The 27,733-nt window shown below is 36.6% G+C and overlaps 3 protein-coding genes across 3 annotated transcripts; 1 reads left to right on the top strand and 2 right to left on the bottom strand.

Moving 5' to 3' along the window:
* Positions 1-3,786: 3,786 nt before the first annotated feature.
* LOC132163704 (probable histone H2B.1) lies at positions 3,787-4,482 on the bottom strand. The gene has a single exon (XM_059574075.1). The coding sequence runs from the start codon at positions 4,391-4,393 to the stop codon at positions 3,947-3,949; it is 447 nt and encodes a 148-aa protein (XP_059430058.1). The 5' UTR covers positions 4,394-4,482; the 3' UTR covers positions 3,787-3,946.
* Positions 4,483-7,821: 3,339 nt separating this feature from the next.
* Positions 7,822-13,488, bottom strand: LOC132164293 (uncharacterized). Its single transcript, XM_059574777.1, has 2 exons — positions 12,725-13,488; positions 7,822-8,198 (listed from the first exon to the last, which is right to left on the bottom strand). Exons 1-2 carry the CDS (start codon positions 13,240-13,242, stop codon positions 8,195-8,197), a joined length of 522 nt encoding a protein of 173 aa, XP_059430760.1. The 5' UTR covers positions 13,243-13,488; the 3' UTR covers positions 7,822-8,194.
* Positions 13,489-23,399: 9,911 nt separating this feature from the next.
* On the top strand, positions 23,400-25,322 carry LOC132163816 (small ribosomal subunit protein uS8z/uS8w-like). Its single transcript, XM_059574190.1, has 4 exons — positions 23,400-23,507; positions 23,652-23,802; positions 23,907-24,067; positions 25,029-25,322. The coding sequence occupies exons 2-4, from the start codon at positions 23,670-23,672 to the stop codon at positions 25,125-25,127; spliced, it is 393 nt and encodes a 130-aa protein (XP_059430173.1). The 5' UTR covers positions 23,400-23,507; positions 23,652-23,669; the 3' UTR covers positions 25,128-25,322.
* The last annotated feature ends 2,411 nt before the right edge of the window (positions 25,323-27,733 follow it).

The raw sequence follows: 27,733 nt of genomic DNA, 5'->3' as shown, positions 1-27,733 counted from the left end.
ATGAGAATTGCATGAGACAGAGGTATCAGTAATCTCATCAGTTTCAGCTCCATCTTTCTGTTCCACATTTGAGAGTTCTCTGCTACTTCTTACGTAAACTGGTGGATATCTGATCTTTTCAACCAATTCTAATCAATACCCAGATCTTTTCAACTAATGCTCTCAGTCAGAAACATGCTTTTTCTGCAAGCAGTGGTGGTGGTGGGGATTATGGTATTGGTAGGAGTTCTTTTTCAAAAGTTGTTGTTCCTGTGGTGACTATGATGTTTTCCAACCCAATTTGGCTCAGAACATTTTTAGTGATAGTGAATTTGTGTTGCTACAATTTAGGAGAGGGTTAGAGGAAGCTAGTAAGTTCCTTCCTAGGAGCTCAAATTTTCTATAGTTCCATAGTTTCCAAAAGGATCTCAGCTTTTGAGATACTGAAAGCTTACAAAGTTTATCTTTCAGCCTTCCCTTTCAAGAGGATCTCTCTATTCTTTGCTGCCAAAATGATTTGTAAAGTAGCAGAGAAAGCAACAAGTCTTTGGCATCCAATATGGTTTCCATTGGCCAATTCTGATCCATCAACTCTCAAAAAGAGCTGGAGACCTCCAAAGCTAAGGATTACAGGGATAGAGCTTCCCAAACTCGGATTCCATCCAACGGAGAGTATTGAGGAGACTGGCCATCGCTTGGCCAAGTATTGTGAGCGATTTAATGTTCCTAGTACCATGCTCTAGCATCACAGAACTGGGAAACCATCCAAATTGAGGACCTCAAGATTGATAGGAAAGAGATGCTTGCTGTGAATTGTTTGTACCGGTTTGGGCAATTTTGTTAAACCAACAAGTAGAAAATTTGTGGGCAAGCAAAAGCAAACAGCTGCTGGTCCACTTTATGGACTCTTTCCTCCTTAATTGAAGCAAAAAAAAAAGGCTAAAACTTGTAACAAGGCAGATTCCCATCCATCTCATTCAAGTCATCTTAATTGAAGGAGGAAGCAACAATTTTGACATCTCCTGGACCCATCAACAATTTTGATATCTCATCTAAATTTTTAAGAGTACTGTGAGCATCAATTATCAAAGTTAATCACCAAACTAGAATGAGAAAAAAAAAAAAAAAAAGGATGGTAATAAAAGACCAAAAAGAACACTAGGAGAAGAACTCAGTGCTGCTGTAGTGATTTCATGTTCATTGAATTTCAGGAAGATGAAGTTGAACTCTCTGATCTGTGCTCATTTATGTGTTGATAGGTCGTCGCATCAACTACCTCTGTTCCGTTCCAAAACAGGAGGTTCTTCCTGCCCACAAATTTTTCAAATTTGTCTGTGCAACTGCCTTGTATACAAACCAGTGTCATAATGATGATGTTGAAAACTTACTGAGGAATGAAAATTGTTCCTTCTCTGATTGCCCCGAGGGGTTGTTCAACTTCAACCTGAACAATGAACATGAAGAATCAGTTAGGAGCTCTGCAGTCACTTCATGAAACTGAAGAATCTCAAAAGAAAAATATATAGAGATTTACATATTTTCCTCCCAAGAGCCTATTGCATTGCATACAAAAGACATCCGCCACTTTGCTATTTTCAAACTTCTTATCATTTGCAGGTTTGTCAATCACCACGTTGACACTACATCGTCTCAAACAATTCATAACTTTTAATTATAAATTGAAATAGGAAAAAATTGAAGATGAAAATGCAATGGACTTCGAGGCTTGATGACAATTTCAATTTGATACAGTTTATGAGCAGATCAAATCTTATGATTAATTTGACATCATATGGAGGAAAGCTTAGTGGCTTTAGAAAGCTTATTGAAAGGGTTACAATTTTGTTTTTCACTAAAATTTCTCAATTCTAATATTTACTAGGTCAAAACAGGTCGTCAATAGAAATACGAAAATCTCTTTCAGAAACTTGGATCAATCCAACTTAATGTCTGATCAAACTTCAGATAAGGTTGTTTAGTAATTTTTCTTGTCAGGGCTGGCTGACCTGTTGATATGTTTTTTTGTTTTCTCAATAAGAAACACTCAAACAGTGATTTTTCTTCAGTTTTTATGCAATTCCTTGATTTTTCTTGAATTTGTGGAAGAGTTGTGAGTTATTGTGTTTGTAGATTCAGCTTCTCACTATGCCACACTACATCACAATTTCTTTACAACACATTTCTTCCCTTTTCTAAAGTGCTACAAGAATTAGACAAAATAGTTCCCATGATACAAAGAAACCCCAGATTACTCTCGAATAGAATGAGAATACAAATGCACAGAAGTATAAAAAATGGAGAAAAGCTCTCTAAGTTTTATGTGTATCTTGGACGATCCACAGATCGAACATCATATGTTTCAAGATAAATGAACAGCACTTTGGTGATCAAAATACAAAGATCAATTGGATTGGACGAAGTTTGAATAATATCTTACACTTTATCAAAGACGCTCAAGCGTTCAGCCTGCAAAATGGATCGCAAACTATGAAATAGGATATTTTGTAGACAATGATTTATGCATGACACAGGAAACAAGAAACAGGATTTACAGTGAACAAGTTGCTAGATGGAGTTGGAAATAATAACAATATTGATTGCATTATAACATAATCTTTTTCTTTCTCCTTAGAGATATCAGGATGCAAAATAATCAGGATATGATTTTAAAAGTTAGATTACAATGTTGATGAACTCTTGGAAATTGAGGTAGTTCAAGATAACAGAAACTACATCATATAGCAAGAACCCAGAGCAGCATCTCCAAACACTAGTTCAACACTATCCAAGGAAACCCTGCAGAACTAAGAGAGAGGGAGAGAGTTATTACACTGCAAATAAAGTAGTGCGCCAAGGCAATGTGGTTACGGCATAAACGGCACAAGAAGAACTTATTGTCAGGAGTTTGATCGTATTCAAGCCTCTCCATTTGGAAAGTTATTGCTCAAGGAGCTTTGAAACTTGAAGCCTTGTGAGGAAGTAGATTCAAGAAAACGTTGTAGCTGCAAAGTTAGAATGGGCATGTATATGGGAAGAAGCCCCAAAAACAGAGCCAAAAACGAATTCAAGAGTTTGTTTAGATAGAGGTTCCCAGCTGTGAATTGTGAGAAGAAAAAGAAGATTTATAGCAGTGTTTATCAGCCCAGGAAGAGAAGGGCCTCCTTTAACTGTTTCAGTTATAAGCCAGCGTGGTAGGAAAAAACCGTTTGTGGGTAGGAATTTCATTCTACAAGAGAACACCACCAGAAACTCTGAAACCATAACCCTCAGCATAAACCCTAACCCCATTCAAATGCCAAAGAGAACCCAAATACACTTCTCATCTTCAACTTCCACACCGCCACCAAAAACCCAGTTTACAAAGAGAATTTTTGCCCATGACAATTTCTTTTTAGCCAGAACACCGCAACACCACAAAATCGACGTTTGTTCAAACACCTCAGGGATTTAAGGTAACGAATCAGAAATTATCAATTGGGAAAAACCCTAACCCTCAGGGTTATGGTAACTCTGAAACCCTAAAACCCTAAAACCCCTAAAGCATCACAGCCGGACTTTCATCCCAACTCTAAGACCGTAACCCTCGGCATAATTCAGTTTTCCACCACTACTTCACTTCTTATCCACAAATTCCACACAGTAAGCAAAACCCAGTTCACAGAGATTCAACCAGAACATAGCAACACCATCAAAGTGACGTTTTTTCAAACACCTTAGGTATATAAGGTAACAAATTAGAAACCATCAATTGGGGTAAATCCAATCCAGGCCAATAAATTCACATTAAAATTGCACAAAACACAAATATTTTAACAAAAAAAATATTCCATTTCATTTCCAACATACACAACCCGGATCGAGGAGATCCATCTTCTTCACATACAAAACCAAATAAAAACCACAAAAAAAAAGTGCATGAAACTGAAATTACACCCTAACCCTAACCCTAACCCTAGATAGAAAGTCCTTAAGAGCTGGTAAACTTGGTGACGGCCTTGGTCCCCTCAGAAACGGCGTGCTTGGCAAGCTCACCGGGCAGCACAAGGCGTACAGCGGTCTGGATCTCCCGGGAGGTAATTGTGGGCTTCTTGTTGTACCTGGCTAGCCTGGAGGACTCCTGGGCGAGCTTCTCAAAGATATCGTTGATAAAGCTATTCATAATGCCCATGGCCTTGCTAGAGATACCGATGTCAGGGTGCACCTGCTTAAGCACCTTGAAGATGTAGATCTTGTAAGTCTCCACGCTCTTCTTCGTTCTCTTCTTCTTCTTGTCTGTCGCACCGGCTCCGCCTTCCTTCGGCAGCTTCTTCCCGGCTTTCGGCTTCTTCTCGGCCGGCGCCTTCTCTGCTACCGTGGTCTTCTTCTCCTCGGCCGGCTTCTTCTCGGCGGGCTTCTTCTCACCTTTGGGGGCCATCGGAAATTTCTGAGTGGGTAAGGGCAAAAGGAGAGAGTCGAAGTAAAAGAGATTCGCTAAGTTAATGGTTGCGTGAAGATTGAAGGGGTTGGGGAAGCGTTTATATAGATAGGAGAAGTGGGCTTCTATTGGACAAAGGGGGTTTCACGCGGATTGATGACTTGGCGTGTATGGACGGACCGTTGGATTGTTTTTTTTAGGGAATGACTGAATCGACGGCTGAGGTGGGTTGTAACTTGCGGAGATTCGGTTGTTCTGCGGATTGGTGACTTGGCGACTGTTTAAGCCCTTGAATGGCTTTCGCGCGGGCTCGTAGATCGACGGTTGCGATGATTTTAGCCTGAAAATTTTGGACGTGTTTGGCTCGCGCGGTAAGTTCTTTTTTCATTCTTTTGGTTCGCGCGGGGCGTTTCAAAATGAGGAAGCGCTTTTTCCTTTTTTTAGATTTTTTAGGCAAAATTACGCCATCACCCTTGATGCAATACAAGGACCATACTACAATAGATTTGCAAAATTGAAAAATAAAGAGGGAGAACGACGCGTCGTAGTTACAAATTCAATGGAAAATGAACTTGAACCCATTAAATTGTATATCATAACTCAATTTGTGAAAGGGAATATCTTCCGTTCGGTCATGGCATAAATGGCCAAATTTACGCCCACCAACCAGAAGATGACAAATCAGCTTATTTTAAGTTACAAAATGAACTTACCCACACCAAAATATACCACCCTCTGCTCTTAAAATGAAACCCAAAAACCCACCGGCTCTCTTATAAAAAACCCCTGCCCATCGGCTGCCCCCTACCCACCAGCTGCCCTCTACCCACGAGCTACCCACCGCCCAGTAGGCCGTTCCCACCGCCCCCTCCCAGCAGTCCATTCCCACCGCCCCCGCCCAGCACGCCATTCCCCAGACCAGCAAGCCGTTCCCCTGCACCCACTGCCCAGCAGCCCACTGTTGGAAGTCAAAATAGCCTAAAATCGCTTGAAATCGGCGTGAAACCAAGCTTCTCGGGTGAAGTTTGCTATTTGGGTTTTTTTTTAGCAGAAGTTGTTTGGGTTATTATCCTGTAAAACCAAGCTTATTTTATATGTTGAAATAATATGAGGTGGCAGCATTTGAGTGGAAGGCAGAAAACATGAGTTTTCTGCCTTGACTGTATAGCAGTAGCACTCTTTGTGAAAATTAAACTAATACATCAAATGATTCTTCCATTCTATGGTTTAGAAAAAAATTACATCAAATTTGTGATTAGATATTTAGATTAGAGCCTTAAGACAAGACTTTGGGTGGGATAACGCATGTTATTTGGATTTTCTTTGCGTATGCCAACCATTTCTACTGTTTATAGTTCAACAAGGTTCACAACTCATTGTTCAAAGATTAAAAATGGTAGGTGTTCCTTGACTATGTGAAAAAGAGAGCGCGCGCATATATATATATATAAATCATGTAATTTTTATGTACTAATTAAAAAATGGGTTAAATACTTAATACCTTTTGAGGTTTAGGAACTTTATTTTTACTCTTATGGGGTTTTATTTTTATCACAGAACTCCCTTAGGGTTTTGATAAAGGACCAACTTAGTCCATCCGTTAGTTGACCGTTAAGACTGACACGTGGACCAATCAGATGTTGACACGTGGCACTTATTTAATTTTAAAAAATAAAAATAAAAAAATGTATTTAAAAAAAATAAAAAGCCACCTCCAATTTTTTTCCTTTTTTTTTTAAATACATTTTTTTTTAATTAAAAAAAAAAATTACTAGGTGCCACATGTCAACATCTGATTGGTCCACGTGTTAGTCTTAACGGTCAACTAATGGTCAATTAATGGATGAATTAAGTTGGTCCTTTATCAAAACTCTAGGGGGGTCCTGTTATAAAAATGAAACCCCAGAAGGATAAAAATAAAGTTTCTAAACCCAATGAGGGTATTAGGTATTTAACCCTTAAAAAATTATGTATTTCTTATATACTAAGAAATACATGACTATTCCTCTTGACTTGGTTCTAGAAAGAGAGGCTCTGCTTTCTCATTAAAATTTCTTCTCTCTACCTCCAAGCAGCATAAAGAAGAAGAAGAAATCATAGAGGAGGGAAGAACGGTAAAATCATCCCCTTTCTCTGGTAGTAGTGCTTGGTGCCTCTTTGTGGTCTCATCCGGTCTCTATTTCTAGCGGGTTTGCTTTAGATCTAGTTTCTTCAACCTTAAATTTGATCGTCCTCATCAGCCAATAAGTGATTTCCTAGGGATGTCTACGATTTCATGCTTCTCCGCTGCTGTTTGTAGGGTTTTTTCTTTTTTCTTTTTCGCTTGGCCTTCGGGTTGAGGAGGGATTTGTCTCTTGACCTTCGGGTCGAGGAGGAGTAGATCGGTGTGGAGGTTTATCTTTCACGGCTGAATTTTTAGTTTTTTTGTTGTTTTGATTTTTGATTTTTTTTGTTTTTGTATTTGGACTACCCATGTCCTAAATCTAATCAGCACGAAGCATATTTGTTCCTTAATTGTAATTATACATGGGTTAGCGAGAGCTTTAAGTCATTTTTATGACTTTGTAACATCATAGCATTTGACTATGATTTTTCAGAGCTTTATGCTCTGTGTTATAAGAGTTGTATGCTATGTGATGTAAAAGCTTTAGGCTCTTGATTTTTCATCAATGAAATTTACAGATTTTTCAATATATATATGACTATTTGATGAGTAACGCTATGTACCATTTAGCCATCCAAAGAAATCTGGTTGATGAAAGTGTTTTTCCTTCACAACGACCGAAAGGGGGACCGTTTATTGGAGTAATCTCCACAAAAGTGTAAATGAAAAACCTTTTCACCTGGATAAAAAAAAAATGTTGTACCTAGTATTACTCCAATTTGATAAAATGAGTTATAGAAGAAAATTTGTGTCCATTTTGAAAAGCTTTTCCACTCTACCTGACACTGGAATAATCTATTAAAGATGATTATCTATCATTAATAGTTAGGAAAAAGTGTTAAATTGATTAATATGGTTTTGACATTGTGATAAAATACATCTCTAACATTTCAAAATAAACAAATAATTTTTTTGTGGTCTGCCTTAGTAACAAATATAAGTCCCTATGTATAAATATCGTCCATTTTTTCGATATTGACCACCTCATAATATGCAAGAATGGGTGTTCGAACCACCAAACGGCCTTTGAGGTGGTTTAGCCACCCTCATATTTTGAGAATAGTCGAACCACCTTCACGACTATGAAAATAGTATGGCCACCCCAATAACGCAAACAAAAGATTTAGGTTGTGCTCTAAAATCATGGCTCCGTTTGTTAAAATTTTTGTTTTCCCTTCTCCAAACAAAAATATTAACAAACAACCAAAACACAAATATAGTTTTCACACTAGAAAACTTGGTCAAACAAAAAACACTCCCGAAATCGAGTTAACAAAGAGTTTCTCTTCATGCATTCAGAAAGCTACAAGCATGGAATTGCATACAGTGACCGCCATGAAGGTGGAAGAAAACTGAAGATGCCATATGGTATGATGGTTTAAATGAATGGTAGAAATTAGCAATAAAATAGCCTGTATAGTATCATTTGGCTGTTTGGACAAGTAGAGCATCTAAATTAGAACTTATAGTACTATATTGGTAATTGGCACATTTCTAACTCCGATCGATCCCCAGCAGAAAGGATATTAGAAAAAAATAACCTACATCTATTTCTAAAGACTGGAATGGCAACGACATAAAAAGAAATGCCTGTTCTTTAGATCTTCAGGGTTCTTATGCCAATGTAGAAGCTCATATTACCTGCAGCATAAGAAAAACAAGCGATCAGAAAATGACATACATAAGCTGCAAAACAGAAATTCATAACAATGATACACGAGGACACAATGAATTAAAAAAATAAAAAGCATCAAATAAATCCAAGTTGCACAATTTTCAGTGGCAATTAATGGCACAACAATCTGCATTGTAAAGCCTGTTCAAAGATTTCGTGAGTTCAGCTTATACCAATCCAGAGGAGAAGGTTTTACAAAATGGTTAATTAAGAAAACAAGGTTTGTCGGTTAAAACACATTCTAAATAGTTCTTCAATGCAAAATGCTTTAGATTTAATGAAGCCTACACAATTCCGGGAGTGTTAAAACAAAACAAATTCAAAGGTTAGTTTAGTTTAAGAGGAAGCGAAGGCGAAGCTTTCAAGCAGATTTAGAAGAGAAACCAAAAATAAATCAATAAATAAATTAATGGAAAATATTCCAAAACCCCTCTTGTGCTTTTTTGGATTTTGTAAATTGGGTTTATGCACATTTTAAATCTAAGACTTCTATCAATTTTTACTTATCAAAAAAAAAAAAAAAAGACTACTATCAATTTTTTCCTCAAATAAATAGCAAAAACGACATGGAAATACTATTATGCCATTTTTATTGAAAATTTAAATAAAGACCCATCCATTTTGTTGGGGAGCCCCACCCTTCAGTTATGGGGCGGCCACCCCGGTCGGGGGGAGTGACTTGTGGCCACCAGCTTGCAGCCATCCTGTCTTCAAAATTTTTTTTTTTTTTGCTCTTTTTTTAGTAGAAATGGCATAATAGTGTTTTCACATCATTTTTGTTTTGTTATATATTTGAGGGAAAGACAGACAGAAGTCTTTGATTTAAGATCTGAAAGACAAAATGGGGAAAAGCACATGGGGGGGTTCTGAAAAAGCACAGGGAGGTAAATGATAATGCTGGCACCGCAGGTGGTAGATTTAACAAACTTCACCCAAGTCTCCAGCTTCTAGACCAAAGCAGAAGTTCCATTGTTCCGGATTACCATCTTGATCACATGTACATCACCATTTATGGTTTGCTTTAGGATTTTCAAGTTGCCAAGTCATTAGTATATAATTTCAGGCAGAATTAACTTTATAAAGTTAGTTTGTTACGGCCCAAATTCACCATCGAAAGAGAAACCATATATTTCAAGTAGATAAGCACTTACTTGCACATCCCTTCTATTAAAACTGAATACCATCAACATATTAATTCTAATCATAAATGCTATTTCTGATCATTTATGATTAATGGTATAGAAATATCAGACAATTATGATGAAGTGCATTGATGAAATCCCTTTAGTACCACAGATGTAATCCTTTAGCCTTGCAGAACTCTTTTTTACACTAAACAAGGTTCTGACACCGGCTGCCATGGCTCTTGTTGCCTTAACTCACCATTCAAACCAAAACTAAATGGAAAACATAAAACATCAAGCATATTAAAGACTACACCAACCAGAAAATCCTTTGATCAAACCAATATTTAAAATATATTTATAAACTTTAAGCATCATTGATCAGTGGGAGATTTCAGGTACAGTATAGATAGAGTTCGATATTTGAGCTAACAAGACGACAGAAGAAAAGAAGACCTCTGGACTAGAAAGGATTGCTTTCTGTAACTGTCTTTCCCTATGGAGGACTCGTAGTATCTCTCTACATCAAGCAAAAGGACCATGTAGGGCTGACAATTTAACCCGCGACTAGAGAACCCGACACGAACATGACACATAGTTTGGTTTAGGTTAAACGGGTTCAGGTCATAAACGAGTCACCTATTTAATAAACGTGTCACAAGGGCCAACCTGCGAATCGGTTCGCGATATATATATATATATATATATGACACGACCTGTTAATTAAACGGGGCACACGGGTTGTGTCGCCCATTAAATTAGTGTGTCGTGTTCAGGTTTGACATGTTTGACCCATTTATTAAATGATTCGGGTTCATGTTGGCCTAGACGGATTGGCGGGTCAACCGGACCATGTCACAACAGTTTTGGTGTTAGGCATGACCCCTAACATAAGAGTGCACTGAATCAAAAAGAGGAGTAGAAACGGACGACTAGAGGGATAAGAGAACGAACTACAAACATATTGCAGATGAGTGGGAGACCACAGGTACAGAATTTGAAGTGTCATTCAATATTAGTTAATAAATATCAAACCTATAAGATGGCTATAAGACCATCCACGACGAGAAGCAAGTTGTAACTCCATTAGTATTTGCTTAGAGTTGAGCTCAATTATTTTGGGCAAGCGCAAGAAAGACAACTTCTGTTCCAACAAACTAAGAGGAATATGGATTCAAGTTTTTTTTTTTTTTTTTTTAGGGGGGGGGTTGGTGAAAAATGACAAAATCATCACGCAGTTAAGCAGTAAGAAGTGATAGGATCCTTATACTAAATAATGATCTGGAAGACCTTATGATTCCAATCCCAAAGTAATTAGGATGCGGCTTTGTTAAGTGTGTGCTATAGGACCTGTAGTTATCCTTGGGAATACAATCTGTATAATGGCAAAGGACAATTTTTGAAGTCAACCTCCAAGATGGAAAGTGAACAAAAACAACCAAATAATTTTGATGATAATGATAATTTACTATCATGTAATGTGGTATCCCACATTGCCTGGATGTAAGAAAGGGGATGTGCTTATATAGTGCATGCTCTATATAAATGGTATGAACCCTTTTGGGATAAATCCAATAATAAAACTGTGCGAGCTTGGCCCAAAATAGACAATATCATACCACTTGGAGCGAGGTGTTACATATGGTATCAGAGTCAAAATCCAGCCTGAGATGGGAGAACGTACACAAGCCCATGAGGGTCGCCTGTGAGGATGCTGGGTTCCAAGAGGGGGTGATTTACACACAGAATCTTAAACAAAACAAACATCAAAATAGAAAAAGTTTGAAGAACGCAAGACACTAATTGGCTTGAAAACCTACATCCATGGGTGAAACATTTAGGTTTTAATTCCAAATCCTTAGTTTATAAAATGATTCAGCTCCTATTTACCTTCTTGTGCGAACTTCTGAAAAGTAACTTCCCTAAAGAATTATTCATCATCAAATCCAGTTAGCATCATAATTTTGAAATTGATGACATTTCAATGAGCAATTCAATAGTATAACAACTTTTTGATGGGTTGTCAACCATGGTTCTCACATCCGTTAATTGCAAATCCATCGGTTAAGTACATATCATCCATGTGTATAAGTTCATGGGCACCTTCCTTTTGCTAGCCGGTTTCAAGGATGAGTTCTACCTGAGATTTGTATCATTTTGGTATTATAACTGCCACCATGTCAAACATAAGATCGAATGAATTGCAGCTTTGAGGCCGAGTCCCAGAGGGGGGCAACTTATAGGGTGAATTAAAATGTGTTGGTATTATGTATGAGTATAGTGTTAAGTCATTGGATACTAATAGGTAAATGAAGCTGCCAAAAGAGAAAGGGTTACCATCGGCAGTATCGATAGAGTAGGCCGGCAGTGGAGCGTGGTGGTATAGTATAATTCTAAGTGTCTCACATCAATTAAGCGCAATCTTAACCATGTGTATATAAGCTTTTGAGCACCCTCCTCTTGCAAGCCGGTTTTTAATGGGAAACTCTATCTGGGGTTTGTATCATTTAGTATCAGAGCGTGGTGCTGTCTGCTCTGATACCAATTGTTAAGGGCCTAATTGCTTATACAAAAACCCTAAGATGGTTGGATACTAATTTGGTTAAACCCTTATCATCGTAACAGATTGTGCTTGTATCAGATTTTTTGAGAAAGCATGAACTTGTCCAGCCAGCCTTTTCATAGTAAATAAATTTAAGGGGAAAGGCTTGCTGCAACAACAGTCTCTCTTAACAAAAGACTTCACTGATGGATACTTTAACACATGCATCAAAAGATTTATGAGGAAATGCACATGTAACTGAAATACATTAAGATATAATGCATTCCCCATGCACCAAATCACATATGAAATCAAGATATGCTAGGAATTAAATGTATCAAATGCTAAATTTACAAAATCATTACAGAAAAGAAATATTGTGCCATTTAAATTTCCTAGGGTGGAAGTTATTGAAAGCTAAAAGCCTCTAATGAATGAAAGAGGATCCTAAATATATGATTAAACCTGAACACATCACACTACGACATACCCACAAATGTAGATGAAATTCTATGATCAGAAAACAGTGACCATTTATTAACCATACAGATAATTAGCAATTTAACAAAAACCATTGCCAATACAATAATCATGCAACAACCAACAAAATCGTGCAAACCCCAACCCCTAAAGAACTGCAATACGTAATATCTATGAACACATACAAACAAAGCAAGAAAAATTTGCCATATAACATAAAGACAGAAAACCCAACAATGATTCCTTGAATTAGACCTGAAAAAACACCCAACTCCTACATTTTGACACTCAATGTAACACAAAGCCAAACAAAATGCAAGCATATGCATACCAAAATCAAAACTACCTGCGATAATTGGCACCCATTTTCCTAGAAAATAGAGGCGGGCAATCCGTCAAACTCATGCCGGCAACCAAGTCTCCCAACCCCAAACTCCTTTCCTCGCTTTCGTCATCGCTCTCGTCCCCAAACACCTTCCTCATTGTCCTCTCAAAGTAATTCCCGTACACGTACTCCTGCGCAAACCCATTCTCTTCGTCGTAAAACACCACGTGCCCGTGCCACTCCCAAACTCTGCAATCCGAGTCAGGCTCCTCGTGAAACGAAACGCACACGTAGTGCTCGCCAATGGGTACGGACTGCCCCGAGTTGGGCCTGAGGGAGTCAAGCTTCCCAGCCGTGACTGCCTTGATAATCTCCCTCTCGATCTTTGTTTCTTCTTTGAGTATTTGTGCCCTGTGATTGTTGGGGTTTTCCTGAGCGTGGGGTTTGTTGGGAGTTTGAGAGAGGTTTGTGTGAAGGTGTAGCGGGTTCAGGGATTGAAGAAAAATGGAGTCACTGTTGCTGGCTTTGTATGAATTCATTGTTTAATTAAGATTTTTGAGACTTTGGCGGTTTAGACGATGGGGAAGAGGGTAGGGCTTTGAATTTTGACGATGGGTTTTTATATAGGGTTACAATAACCCATTGAACTACCCTTCCTTTAGATATGCTATTAGCGAACCGATTTAAAGAAATTGTTGATTCTTAAATTCCTCAACTGAGATCGGTTTTAGGCATCGAAACTGTTGATGATAGTTTTCTGAGATGATGACTTAGCACTTGCGAGTATGTTGTGGTGTCCGAGGCAGCCTAGGATTGCAAAATAGTAAACAATAGGATCAAAGCTACCCGTGGTTAATTCGGCTCAAAAGCTCCGATGCCTAAGTCAGTATTTAAGTGAATAAAATATAAGCAACAAAGAGCAAGAATTATCCCAGAATTGAGTTGTGACTTGCATTTTATAGGCATGAATCAGTTCGTGTTTCCCGTAACCTTCGGCCTCCATATCCTTGAGTATTTGCTATGTAATTACTGGCGAAGTATATGGGTTGTTAGCCTTTTCGTAATCTTAGAGTCTTGACATCGTGGGAGTGGCGGTTATGCCTGGCTGACGCTGGACGTGGATGCTCGAGTAATTCTCGGGCACACATGTCTGTCTTTAAGTGTTGACAGCTAGTCCACGTTCTGTTGAGCGTAGGTAGCTGTTTAGATATTGGATAGCTCTCCCTTTTATCTAGGGATCGTAGGTTTCTACCATGCGAAATGACCGATCTATCCTCGGCCTAAGACTATTATACCCTCAATGAGTTAAGGTGTCAGATTGGGCTGTCCGAGCCCTCACTTGGGCTTAGTCTTAGCGAGTTCGTTCATTGGTTTGGGCCTAGAGGCATGTTGGGCCTTATATGACTGATCCATGACCCAACAGAAACGCTTGAAAAATGCTACATATTAAAGGGGTGACACGTTATCGAGTCGGCCATAAATAATTTTCATCTTAAAAGCTTATTCTTCACTTTTACAAATACGTCTATTTTTTAGAAAATCAAAAAAATAGATTTTTGCTCAAAGTTTTTTTACAACATAGAGAGAGAACATAATGAAAATATACTTAATTCTCAATTGTAATATGCCACCTGTTTGTTGAGGTACAATAATGTTGTTCTACTCAGTTTGACAACTCTTAGAACATACATTACATGGTGCGATTTCAAATACTATAAAAGACTTTGACTTTTCTCACTGGACACTAATTGGTTTTCAGATTAGATGGTCAATGGCTCAATTTAACAAATGATATTAGATCCAAGGTCATGAGTTCAAGTCAGAACCTCATGTTAAGGGAGAAATTGTTGAAGTGCAACAATACCGCCCTACTCACTTAGACAACTCTTAGAACATGCATTACATGCTCAATCTGACACTGTTGGTGCAATTTTTGGTTTGCATCAACCATCTATCCACTAAATTGCTCAGACCGGATCTTTGAATGCCGATAACAATTGGGCTCGTTGTTAAATCTACAAAAGAGAAATCGGTGAGGAGACCCCGACTATAATCGAAGGTCCTCGATCCGATGCTTAAGTCTGCATGTGATGATAGATGAAGTGTTTTGAGTTTTCGAAGGAATTTTTTTTTTTTGTTTCTTTACATCCTTTTCTGCCTTTTGTTGCTATTTACATATCTCCGTTATTACAGAGTCTTCCTCTATGGGAGACTTCACACGTCATCTTCCTTGAATGACGAAAGGATGTCATGTATCATCACAAAAGACTTTGGAGGCTACTGTCATGGTGGGGGAAGATCTACGCCTGACTTGGTCAGCTGGCTGCAAGCTTGGGAATTTTAGTACACATGGTTAGCGCCAAAATCAAACAGAACCCGGTTTCAAAAAGTCTCTTAACTTGTACTTGTAATTATTGAAAATATTTAGTTGGTACTTTTGTTCATGTTCCATTCAAATATTTAACGGATTTTCACGTCAGCATGGGTAAAATGGTGACACATGTCCCAAATGCCACTTATTGAGGCAAATTAGACCAAATGACATGACGTTATATCATAGGTGGTACCTATGTTTTTGATGCCACATGTGCTGCATAAAATCATAAAAAATGGTAACTCCAATTAAAACAAAACAAAAAGGGATGGAAAATTAGCCGTGGCCGACCACCCTTAAGGCCCTTGGGGGTGGTTCGGCCACCTCCAGGCCAAACGGGGGTGGCTCGACCACCCCCATTTTGCAAGTTGGGGGTGGCCGAACCATCACCATTTTACGCATGCTGATGTAAAAATCTATTAAATATTTGGATGGAACATTAACGGAAGTACCAAGTGAGAATTTTTAATAATTAGTGGTACCAGTTGTGACACTTTTTAAAACCGAGTGGTATATTTGATTTTGGCCATAATCACATGTACTAAAATTGCATTTAACTCCTATAATATTTTCATATTTTCAAAAGCTAAAATTCTTTTTTTTTTTGTTCTTAACAAAAAAAAAACTCTATTTGAATAAAAAGTCTGTATTTTAAAGGTCTCAAGTTATTCAATTGTGATGATGATTCAAGAATTTATGTCTTTAACGTTCAAAAAAGATAACTTCTAAAGTGGGAGAAATACTATAACAAAACTGATATTGGTGATGATGAAGTTGATTATCTCGTAGTACTTGAAGTACATGCTAAGGATCCTACCCCTCTTTTTTGATTCCACTCCACTGCCAACTAGTGTTCATCCCTTCCAACTCTATGCAATTTTTTACTTTTTTTATAGTAAAAACGGAGGTATTTTGGAAAATTTTATAGAATTTAACAAAAAGTCTTGATGAATGAGGGACAATGCAAAAAATTGAAAGTTTGATACCCTAAATTTAGAGGTTTTGAACTTTAGGGGGGGGTAATTTAGGTGGGTCAGTACATTTTTATTTTATTTTTTAAAAATTTATTGAAATATTTTGTACTTATTGGGAAAACAATTGTAGTGCGTTTACATCAATGCTTGGGATGTGTCAATTTTTGATAGTTTAGGGTGAAAATTGTTGCAGTTGAAAGGATTTGGAGAGCATTGTTAATTGCGTAGTAGTTTTGGGATGTATGTCAACTTTGCCCTTTATTTAATGTCCCTGACCTTGGATGATAATACCTCTTCACTTGTTCTCTTAGGTAAGTTTTTTTAATATAGTTGGATTTTGTCAAGAGTCACATATTAATTGCGTAAAAAGCTATAAAACCTTATGCTCCTAGTTAAAGGCATTACTTGAACTAAAAATTATTTACTAGAATATTTTCATATTTTCAAAAGCTACAATTCTTTAAAAAAATAATAATAAAAATGAATAAGAGGTTTGTATTTTAAAGGTATCAAGTTATTTAAGTGTGACGATGATTCAAAGATTTATGTATTTAACGTTCAAATAAGAGAATTTATAGAGTGGGAAAAATACTATGGCAAAATTAATATTGGTGATAATGAAGTTGATTATCCTCATAATACTTCAAGTACATGCTAAGGATCCTACCCCTCTCTCTTTTGATTCCAATCCACTGCCAACTAGTGTTCATCCCTTCCAAGTTGATAATGTGGGAATATAACCATCATTGCATTCAACATCAAACAGTTAAAGAATGTGGAGGCCTACCAGGTGTGGAGAAATGTATTACTGGAAGGATTATTGATTGCCTTTTTCATGAGGCAATGCATCCTAAAGATTACCCCTTCAAACTTAGAGAACTTACAAAACGGTGCCTTAGTTGTTGTTTAATGGAGTTGCAAGTTTTTGGCATCAATCGTGGAACCTGTGTAGTAAAATGCTATGAAGATCATAAGAAGATGCACTGAAGAGCTCCATGTTTGGTAAGAGGCTTCCAACTACTTCTCTAGTTTTCTTGTTAGACCCCAACTTTAAGTTCATAATAGATTTACATGTTAGCCTTGAGGATGGGTTAGAGGTACAGGTTCGACTTGTTAGGCCTAAGACAGCTTAGTAAAATGGATTAAAAGCCCAAGAATGAATTAATAAAAATTTATTTATTATTATAATGTTCAAATATTATATTTGCTAATTTAATTTTAGATAATTACAAAAATTTAAAAGATTTCATAAATCATGCAAATTTTCTTTGTTGACAACTTCTCATTTTAAAATTGAGTTTAAATCTAAAGCTATAAAACAAAAACTGCATTATTTCTTGGAATTCAAAATTTTATAAAATCCCCTAAGGCTTAATAAAACACACGTTTGTTTATCAAAACACATATTCTCATTATCTTATGTATTAACTACATGCTTTTAAATATAAATCTATAGAAGTTGGCCTAAAGGAATTAAACCACCTACAACACAGTTCTCTGCTTCACTCAAAATACACATTTTCTCTCATTTATCAAAACGCACGTACAAGCTCTCATTTACCAAAGCACATGTTCTCCTTCACTTATCAAAATACACATATACGTTGTAATGACTCAGAAAAAAAAAAAGTGCTAGCTAGGCAATGTAGAACTTAGCACCCATGACTATTTTTATAAACTACCCACTTTATGTGGGCTTTTTCTCATCTTCCTAATATGGGACCGGGGTGTTACAAACTCCCCTCTTAAATTCCTAATGTCCTCGTCAGGAAGAGGTCATGCAGTGCTCTACTACCACATGGCCCGGCGTTACTAGGTGTCTTTGATACCACTTGTAATGACCCAGGAAAAAACGCTAGCCACATCTGCGCTATCACCCCAAAAGGACTAGTCAATTTGAAGCTTCCATAAAATTCATTATAAAGCTCAGTTTCACCTAGTAACTTGGCAGTGTGGAACTTAGCACCCATGACTATCTTTATAAACTATCTACTCTATGTGGGCTTTTTCTCATCTTCCTAATATGGGACCGGGGTGTTACATACGTTCTCTCACCCAACCCCATAACATATTTTTATTCTCTCAACCATCTCTCAAAAGATAGCACCTATGTGTTTAGCCTAAGGCTGATATAGCTAAATTTTATCGGTTTAGGTGGTTAACAATACAAATCAGCCTTTATAGCTGTAGTATCATGTAAGGAGAAGTCATTAACCCTTTCAAAGTGTTATTTCATTGCATAATTTTTATGAAAAACTTCTTACTTGTTTTATTTAAATGCTTATGTTATGTTATTTATATGCTTACAAAAATTTATATGTCACCTTAAATATTTGTATAAGAAATTTTCAAGTTAGAAAAGCTATTTATTGTCACTCAAAGTTTTAAGGGTATATCATTTTTATTAATGTTCATTATGAAAGGTAATTCCGAATTAATTTTTGGAAAGTAAAGAGAAGTAAAACCCTCAAACACTTTGCCCAAAGTTGAGTTAAGAGAAAATAAGTAAAGGAAAAGAAAAGAGTTTTATAAGATGGGGTAAGAGTGTGGAGGAGAAAATTTTGGCTCAAGAATTCAGAGAAACGCAACATGGTATCGGCGCTAGAGATGAAAGTGCAACCCACTTAAGGACGATGAGAAGATGGGATCCATCATTTTTGCCAAGCTAAGTACACCTTGAGCTAATCGGCTGGCCCATCGTCTGCGGCCACAGGCGCTGCCATGGTCATAAAGGCCGCACAACCCTAGTATACAAGGGTAACAATGTACATGTGCCCTATTATGAGAATAACTCTATTAAGTAATGATTATTGTTCATTAGATGAATATTATTTGTTGTTCTATTGAAAGAAACATATTTTCTTGGAGATTTCATAGAAAAAGTTGGTATTTAAGAAAATGATATATTTTTTTTTTTTCACTCAACTGTTTTATGGTTGAAGATCTACTTACTGATCAATTTTTTTCGCTCACACTTATTATTTTTGTTTTCAGTGTATAAGCATGAAGGAATAGAAGGCCGGAATGGGGACTCAGGAGAACCATAGACTCATTTCAAAAACATGTTTTTCTTTTATAATAAGTGCACTAGCACGGAGTCTTCGCTATTTGGATTTTAAAACTATGTTGTTAGTCTTCTTTCGTTTAGACCAAATGTTTCCGCATTTAAAATTTTAATATTAAATTCTTCTTATGCTTATTATATATATATATTTTTTAAGAAAAAATAATTCAGCATTTAGATAATTGCTCTGGAAAGCCTTATAATAGTTTGCGTATTTGAGAGATCAAGTTAGCAAACCTAACCTTAACGGGTTGGGGTGTTACATTTCTCTTCACGAATATGAATATTGTGACATCCCACATCGTCTGGGTATGAAGATGGGATGTGCTTAAATGTATACTCGCACCTTTTCATGACAACAACGCGTTTTAAAGCCGTAATGTCAATGAATTTATCATAATTCCGCAGTTAAGCGTGTTTTCGCGAGAGTATTACTAGGATGAGTGACCTACTTGAAAATTTGGTTCGAATGAGCCAAAAGCGGACAATATTGTGTGACATTGGGGCAGAATATTACAGATATCATTCTACAATATTTGTGATTTTTTTTTTGCTTTTTTCTCTTTTATTGTAGAAGAACACTCATTTTTATCATTTTTTTTTTCTTTAGACACCTTTTTTTTTTCTTTTTTTGTCAAAAAGAAACTATCATTTTTGATACTTAACTCCTTTAGACTACCATTTCATTGTGATTTATAAACTCCGTTAGATTTTCTTATTAAAGTGGACAAAAAACCCATCTTGTGCTAAACTTTCCATCCATTTTCATGCTACAATCTAAGATTCTAAGTGAGGATGTAAATAGCAACAAATTGTAGTTATGAATGGGCAAATGTCATAAATTGATGTTTGGAAGTGTATTTGCAAAAGAGGTATTAGTTTGTGAAGGTCAAGTGTAAGTTTTTCTTTTCATTTTTATTCTCACCACATTACGGCTTGTTGTCCATTTCTTATGTTATCTAATTTATATACATCAAGCTTGTCTCACTTCTTGAATTTTTATTTATGGTTTCAAGGTGATTGGTGTAACAAAAGGCAATGAAGGGAAATTTGGCCAGAGTACAATGACCTTCGTATTGCATGAATTTATAGAGGAGTACAAGAAGAAGTTAACACTGTTTACATGACTATTTACAAGATAAACTAGATCTTCCAAACTACTGAAATTAAATACATGATAGGATTCTCATAGCCTTAAATCTATTATGACTAGTAGAAGTATGAGACTTAGTACACGGCAACACTGCAGGGGATGAGTCCAACTCTAACTCAATGTCTAGAATAGAAGTAGACTCCTTAACAGCCCCCCTCAAACTCATGGGAGGAGAAGTAATCATGAGTTTGTCACGGAGGTAAAGGAACCGAGATGATGATAGTCCCTTAGTAAACATGTCAGCACAATTATCAATTGTAGAAATAAACCGGCAAGCAATATCTTTATTTAGGACCTTCTCCCGAATAAAGTGATAATCAACTTCAATATGCTTAATTCTAGCATGATAAACCGGATTAAATGCAATTGCAATTGCTTCCAAATTATCACATCACAATGCACAATGCTGGAGGGGTGGAAAGAGGAATATGCAATTCCTTAAAGAGCATTCTTAACCAATACAACTCTGTTGTGGCAATGGCCCGATATTCGGTTTCATTGCTAGATCTAGAGACAACAAGTTGTTTCTTTGATTGCCACGATATGAGACAATGGCCAAGGAAAACTCCATAGCCACTAGTTGACCTACGATCAATTGGATCTCGTGCCCAATCTGAATATCACAGTATGCTTGCAACTGAAGTGGTCCAGGAGTAAAGTATAGTCCATGATCAACAGTACCCTTGAGGTAGCGAAGTACCCTTTTATCAACAATAAAATGGACGTTTGTTGGACAATGAAGAAACAGGCAAAGCTGGTTTACTGAGTATGAAATGTCAGGTCTGGTGAGGGTACAATATTGAAGTGCCCCAACAATATGCCTATAAATAGAACGATCCACTAACGGATCACCATCAAACTTAGTGAGTTTCTTCCCTGTTGTGAGGGGAGCAACTTATGGTTTGGCTCCTATCATGTTAGCTCGATGAAGTAAATCAAGGATGTACTTAGCTTGATTCAAGTGAAGTCCTGTGGCAGTTCTTTGTACATGAATCCCCAAAAAATAAGAAAGATTCCCGAGATCTTTCACCTTCAATTCAGATTGTAAGTTTGAGATAAGAGTGTCAATGCTTTAAAGTGGTGAACCTGTAATGATAATATCGTCAACATAAATAAGAACAAAAATGTTAACATGTTCCTTTTGTAACATAAAGAGGGATGTATCAACAAGAGATCCTATGAATCCAAGTTCAAGAAGAGCTTGGGTTAGCCGATGAAACCAGGCTCTTGGGGCTTGTTTAAGACCATAGAAAGCCTTGTGCAATTTACAAACAAATTCAGGATGAAGAGTGTCAACAAACCCTCTTGGTTGCTCCATGAAGACTTCTTCAGTGAGATATCCATGCAAGAAGGCATTGGAGATGTCAATCTGCTTGAAAGGCCAATTATAATGCATAGCAAGGGTGAGAAGTAATCTCACAGGGCTAAATGTCTCTGTGTAGTCGATCCCATCTCTTTGTTCAAACCCCTTTGCCACAAGTCTTGCTTTATACCTTTCTATAGAACCATCCGGCTTTTGCTTGAGTTTATAAACCCATGTGTTATGAATAATATTCTGGTTGCTAGGCCTTGGACACAAAGTCCAAGTGTGATTATCAAGCAAGGCCTGAAATTCACTCTCCATTGCAGCCACCCAATGGGAGTTGGATGAAGCTTGATGGTAGGTAGTTGGCTCAAGAGGAAGAGAGGTGATAGTAGCAGCTAAAGCTTTTAAAGGATGCTTAGTGGAATAAAACATTTGAAACCCTGGAAATTATTTAGGCTTTAAGCTACCTGTTTGTGGTCTAGCAACAATGTGAGGTGAATGTGGCTCATCTAGAGTAGCAAAGATTTGAGTGAGTGAAGAGTTGTCAGGGGGAATAACCTCAGAGGAATCGAATGCAGTGGGCTGTATTTCTGGAATTGCTGCAGAATTTGAGTTAGGGAAAAGGTGTGGCTCAGCAAAGATAGATGAAGACATTGCTTCTGCAGAAAAGGCAGAAGAAGCATGATTAGTAGAGGTGAGCTGCTGGTCTGGAACAGATGGAGAGGAATCTGCATCTGTATGAGCTATGTATGGAGCAGCTGAAACAGCTGAATTAGTAGGCGTTGGAGGACTAGAGGGATTTTTAAGCTGATTTTTAAAGATGAATTATCTATTATAAATGGTTGGTTAAAACTGTTACACCAACGTTATGGGATAGTTGTAATGGTAAAAATGTGGTTTTAACATTACTCAATTTGCATTGGGGTATAGTAAGATGAGTAAGAGAAATGACATATACTATATTTTTATCCCACAATGTGATAGTCCCAACCAACTATATATATATATCATAAAGACTGATCCAAGAATTGATTAGAATTGACACATCATTATTGTGAAACTATACTGGAATAAAAACGTGATGTCTAGCATTACTTAGTCATATTAATCAAATACGGCTCCATCAATTCTTTCATTTTTACCAAAATGACTTTGTTTGGTTGTATTATTACGAGTATTACAACTTTTATTATAATAATTTTTTTTTTTTGTATATAAATTGACATATCAATCCATGTGTCACTTATCAAAGGAAGCAACTAAACAATTAAATTTACATGTTAAATTTTGTTACTTCATTTTTTTTTTTTACCCTTTTAGCACCACATGGCACTTATATAGACTATCACTTGAATTTGTAAGAAGATTGTTATAAAATTTTCAATACCCTAAACATTTTTCTTTAAGCAACCTTCGATGGTGGCAGAGAATGGACTATGAGAGAGACTTCGAGCGAGAAGGTGAAGCTCAAACTCGAGAAATTGTTTATTGTTTTAAAAAAATGAAACAATTTTACAAAATTTATTGCAGGTTTTATTGCACAACCGAAATTATTTTTGATTTGATTATGATTTTCAGTCGTACCAAACACCGAAAAAAAAATTTAAACAAAAACCCAATTTTTCATAAAACATTTTACATCCAATTGAAACAAACCGAACTTAAATCTCTCCTCATTTTTCATCCTTTCCTTTTAACATTTTGATATATATATTTTTTCTGTTTCATCAACTATAGGCTTGACCCGTATTGAGTTTAGGTCCAAGGGCCGAGGCTCCTAAAATTGTAGAAGGGCCCAAAACCCTAAGGGCACTTTGGTAAAATAAAAGCACGTTAAGCTCTCCATATTCAGCTCGCCCCCCTCAAAGCCAAAACCCTAGTCCATTTGTTCTCTTCTCAAGCTCCCACTCGCGGCCGCCATCTCTGCTGTCAGGTAAATCTCTGGATCTCACTCTCCGTCTCTCCCGCAGGATTTGTAAATGTTTATACTGTTTATTGAATGGCGACCCCTTTGTAGCGATTGATTTATAAATGGTATATCTTTGGCTTGTGAATGATTGGGCGTGACTTTTTTCAGGAGCTTGAATTTGTAAGGATGGTGAGAGTTAGCGTGTTGAATGATGCTCTCAAGAGCATGTACAATGCCGAGAAGAGGGGAAAGCGACAGGTCATGATCAGGCCGTCCTCCAAAGTGATCATCAAGTTTCTTATGGTCATGCAGAAGCATGGTTTGTTTGATTGCGTTCATTTGTTGTCTCATGTGTTCTCATTTATTCTTGTACGATCCCAGTTATAAAATGTTTCCAATTTTTTTTTAAATTTGGTTTTGAAGGTTATATTGGGGAGTTCGAGTATGTTGACGATCACAGATCTGGAAAAATTGTGGTTGAATTGAATGGAAGGCTGAACAAGTGTGGGGTTATAAGTCCTCGATTTGATGTTGGTGTTAAAGAGATCGAAGGCTGGACTGCCAGGCTGCTTCCGTCAAGACAGGTTAGCCTCAGAAACTCCTTATCTATTGTTCTTTGTATAGCTTGGTTCTTAAAGAAAATAATACTCATTGATGGAATTGTTTGTATGAATGGTTAATGAGATTTCATGATAGAAATGAATAGAGAATGGATTTGGATGGGAGGGATGCAACTCAAACATGGGATTGCATCTTTGTTGTATTGCGATTATGCAGACCAAAAGTGAGATTTTAAACCAAATCACATAAAATCTATCGTTTGGGAGTGTTTTAAGAACATTTCGATTCAAAACATAGAAATGCATGATTTAAAATACTAAACTGCAATTTTTAAGGTCAAACTTTGATTCAACCAAACTCTTAATTGTGTTTTAAAAGCGCACCTTTTGACAGCTTTTCTGATTTTCTTGCAAAATTTGCTAAAATGTTTGCAAATTGAGGATCACATGCCACAGAATTGGGTGCTTTGTGCCTAATAGTAGTATATTGAGTTCTGATTCAGTGATGTGGGCTCATCAGTGGTGTCCATCTCTTTTGGTGTGTGTTGGACTAGGGGAGTGGCTGCTGGTGGTGTTTGTGTGCTGTGTGGAGTACGCTTGCATATGTTGTGAGAACATTTGTATAGCTTAATGGATCGTTATCTTTATATGTAACTCATAATGCTGATTTGGATGAGTTCATTATTATATCCATTTGTTTTGGTACGCTTGCATTATTTGCATATGTTGTGAGAACATTTGTATAACTTAATGGATGAGTTTATTATATGTAAGGCGTAATGCTGATTTGGATGAGTTCATTATTATATCCATTCGTTTTGGTGCGCTTGCATTATTTGCATATGTTGTGAGAACATTTGTATAACTTAATGGATAATTATCTTTATATGTAACCATAGTGCTGATGTGGATGAGTTCATTATTATATCCATTCGTTTTGGCAAGCGACTGTGTTTGTTGTTGATAAACGGCATAAATTTTGCAGTTTGGATATATTGTGCTCACAACATCCGCTGGAATCATGGATCATGAAGAAGCAAGGAGAAAGAACGTCGGTGGCAAAGTACTTGGGTTCTTTTACTAAGAAGAATTTTAAGGATCCTTTTTGAAATTTTGGATGATCTGCTGAGTAGTTTCTCATTCACTGGCTGAAAGAAAAGAAACTGAAAAAAGACATTTTTCCTTCCAATGTTGGTATTAAATTTATTCTATAGTTTGCAAGGATTTCTATATTTTGTTATGTTTTAATGCTATTTTGCTGCAAGTTTGATGATGTTTAGATGCTATCCATCCTTAGCATTGGTTTTTGAATTTGTCATACTGCTGTTTAGTTTCTTTTCCCATTCTGCGCATTATAGTAACGTCACTGTTTTATAACTTGTATTACGTTTCTGTTGGGGTTTTAATATCATAATTTGCGATGTGGCATTTTTAGTTCTTCAATTGAAAAAAGACCTTATGATGAGAGACATTTCTTTTGCTCTTGGTAGTGTCTCTAATGTCATCAATGCCTTTTGATGCTTTTTTTAAGCTGTTGAATCTTTTCAGAGTTGGAGAGGTGGAAGGTTTTTTAGGTTCCAATTTGGGCTTCTCCCACGCATTTGTATACTCTTTGACGTGACAATGAAAATTACTATTGAATCCAAAATCTAGTAATGATTTTAACTGCCACATTAAGTTAATGTTGTTAGAATGTTATACCAATGATCCTATATTATAGGGCCGATAAGCTAGATGCCTTGTACAAATGATGTTGTTTTGCCATCTGTGTGGAGGAGGCGATTTACATGAGTTCGAGGTTTACCTAATAAGAGTGGGTACATGAAGTGGCCTTGTCCGGAGGGGTTTCTTTTTTTTTTTTAAAAAAAAAAAGCTTTAATCCTAGAGGTTTTTTAAGATGAGCGCAAAAAAAATATAGATTATCAACTCAATGGGCAAAATTATTGCAGTAATCTATTCTACAGCTTCAGAGACTTTTGACCCAAAAAAAAAAGTGAAAAAAAGGTTTATATGGGAATTTTGCTTGTCATTAATAGAAGCTTTATGAGTGTTGGTAATAGTAGCCTCAATTGGCTTCATCTCAGATCGCACAAGGCGTGACATGTACTGTTGGGAACTGTGCAGCCACGCAGGAACTACCTCGGCCATCGATTATGCCACAACTGATCTAAGGTGGCGTCTGGTAAACCATCCCAGTCAAGAAATTTGGTCGCTGTCGGACATGACGCTTGAATTTTATTTTATTTTATTTTATTTTTCAACATTTTACCAATTTTAAATTACCAAAAAGTTTCTTTATGTCAGCCATTATGCAACCAAATTTCTCATTAGCCAGAGATTTGGAATGGATTGCTGCAATGGTGGTCTATGCCCCCAATCCATAAGAACTGTTTAACTGAAGATTCCTGGCACCAAGTTAAAATTCTAGCTCTTTTTAAGTGCCTTTCGTTGACTGCTTCCCTTCTATCCCGTGCCACCTGCAACATAAAAGGTTTTTTTTTTTTTTTTTTTTTTTTTTCATTTAAGGTTACTATTTTTTATCAATTTAAACTTTTAGAATAATTGATAAATTAACGGAGATAAAATTTTATAATTTTTAACGTGGTATCTTAGTGATGTCTTGTCTTCTCACACCCCTTTAAAAGAAAGGATCTCGCATTCTCACCCCCACTCAAGGGAAATGAGACTTTCTTTACCCTCCACTACGCAAGAAAAATCTAGAGCCAAATCCTTAGAACAGAGAAGTTTCTTAGATTTTTTTTTCATCCAAATGCAAATAATTCTTTGAATTTTGATGAAGCCTAGTGCCCTTTCCCTTCCCTTCCCTCTAATCTAATCTACAGCTTACAACATAGAAGTGTTTTACCTATAGGACTGTACCTTGGCCTATAGTTATGATATAAGATATAATTCTATCTATTCCAATGTGATATTTTATTAACGTCCAGAAGGATTTTGCCTTTCCACCCCTTTCAAGGAAATGGAAACCTTCTATACACTCCATTAAGCTATACAAGAAAGATCTAAAGCCAAACCCTTTGAACATAAAAGTTTTGTGGAATCTTTTTCTATCCAATCCAGATACAAATAATCCTTTGATCTTTTACTTTTTTGAGGTTTATGCCCCATAAGAACTATTTGCTTATAGTGTCCTTTAATTTATAAGTCCTTATACAAGTTAGAATTTTAGCTTTCTAAGTGGCTCGCCCCCTTGGCCTGTAATCATGATGATACAAGATAGAATTCTATATTTTTCGAGTCGGATCTATCTTTCCCACTCATTTCAAGGGAAGAGAAACCTTATTTACCCTCTATCTAAGCTATACAAGAAAGATTCAAAGTCAAACCTTTGAAATAGAGAAGTTTCGTATAATCTTCTTCTGTCTAACTCTAGAAGTTCTAATCTTCACAGACATGTCTATTTCACTAAATCTTGTATTGCAACATGATTCGCCCTTTCATGCATGGCCTTTTCGTTTGGCACATGGGATTATTTTGGATTGGATTGGTTGCCGATATCATAATATAAAATATATATATTAAAAAAAAACAAATTACTAGAAAGATAAAATAAAATATTTTGAACAAAATCACTCACCAACGTGAAAATTAAAGATATCATGCATAGACAAAAAGCGAACTCACAAATAAATTAAGCAAGAAAAGCCAATAAGAGCTTTTTAGTTGTGT

This window comes from Corylus avellana, chromosome ca10 (genome assembly GCF_901000735.1).
Source record: "Corylus avellana chromosome ca10, CavTom2PMs-1.0".
Taxonomy (NCBI): Eukaryota; Viridiplantae; Streptophyta; class Magnoliopsida; order Fagales; family Betulaceae; genus Corylus; species Corylus avellana.
This window is presented reverse-complemented; position numbering and strand designations above follow the sequence as displayed.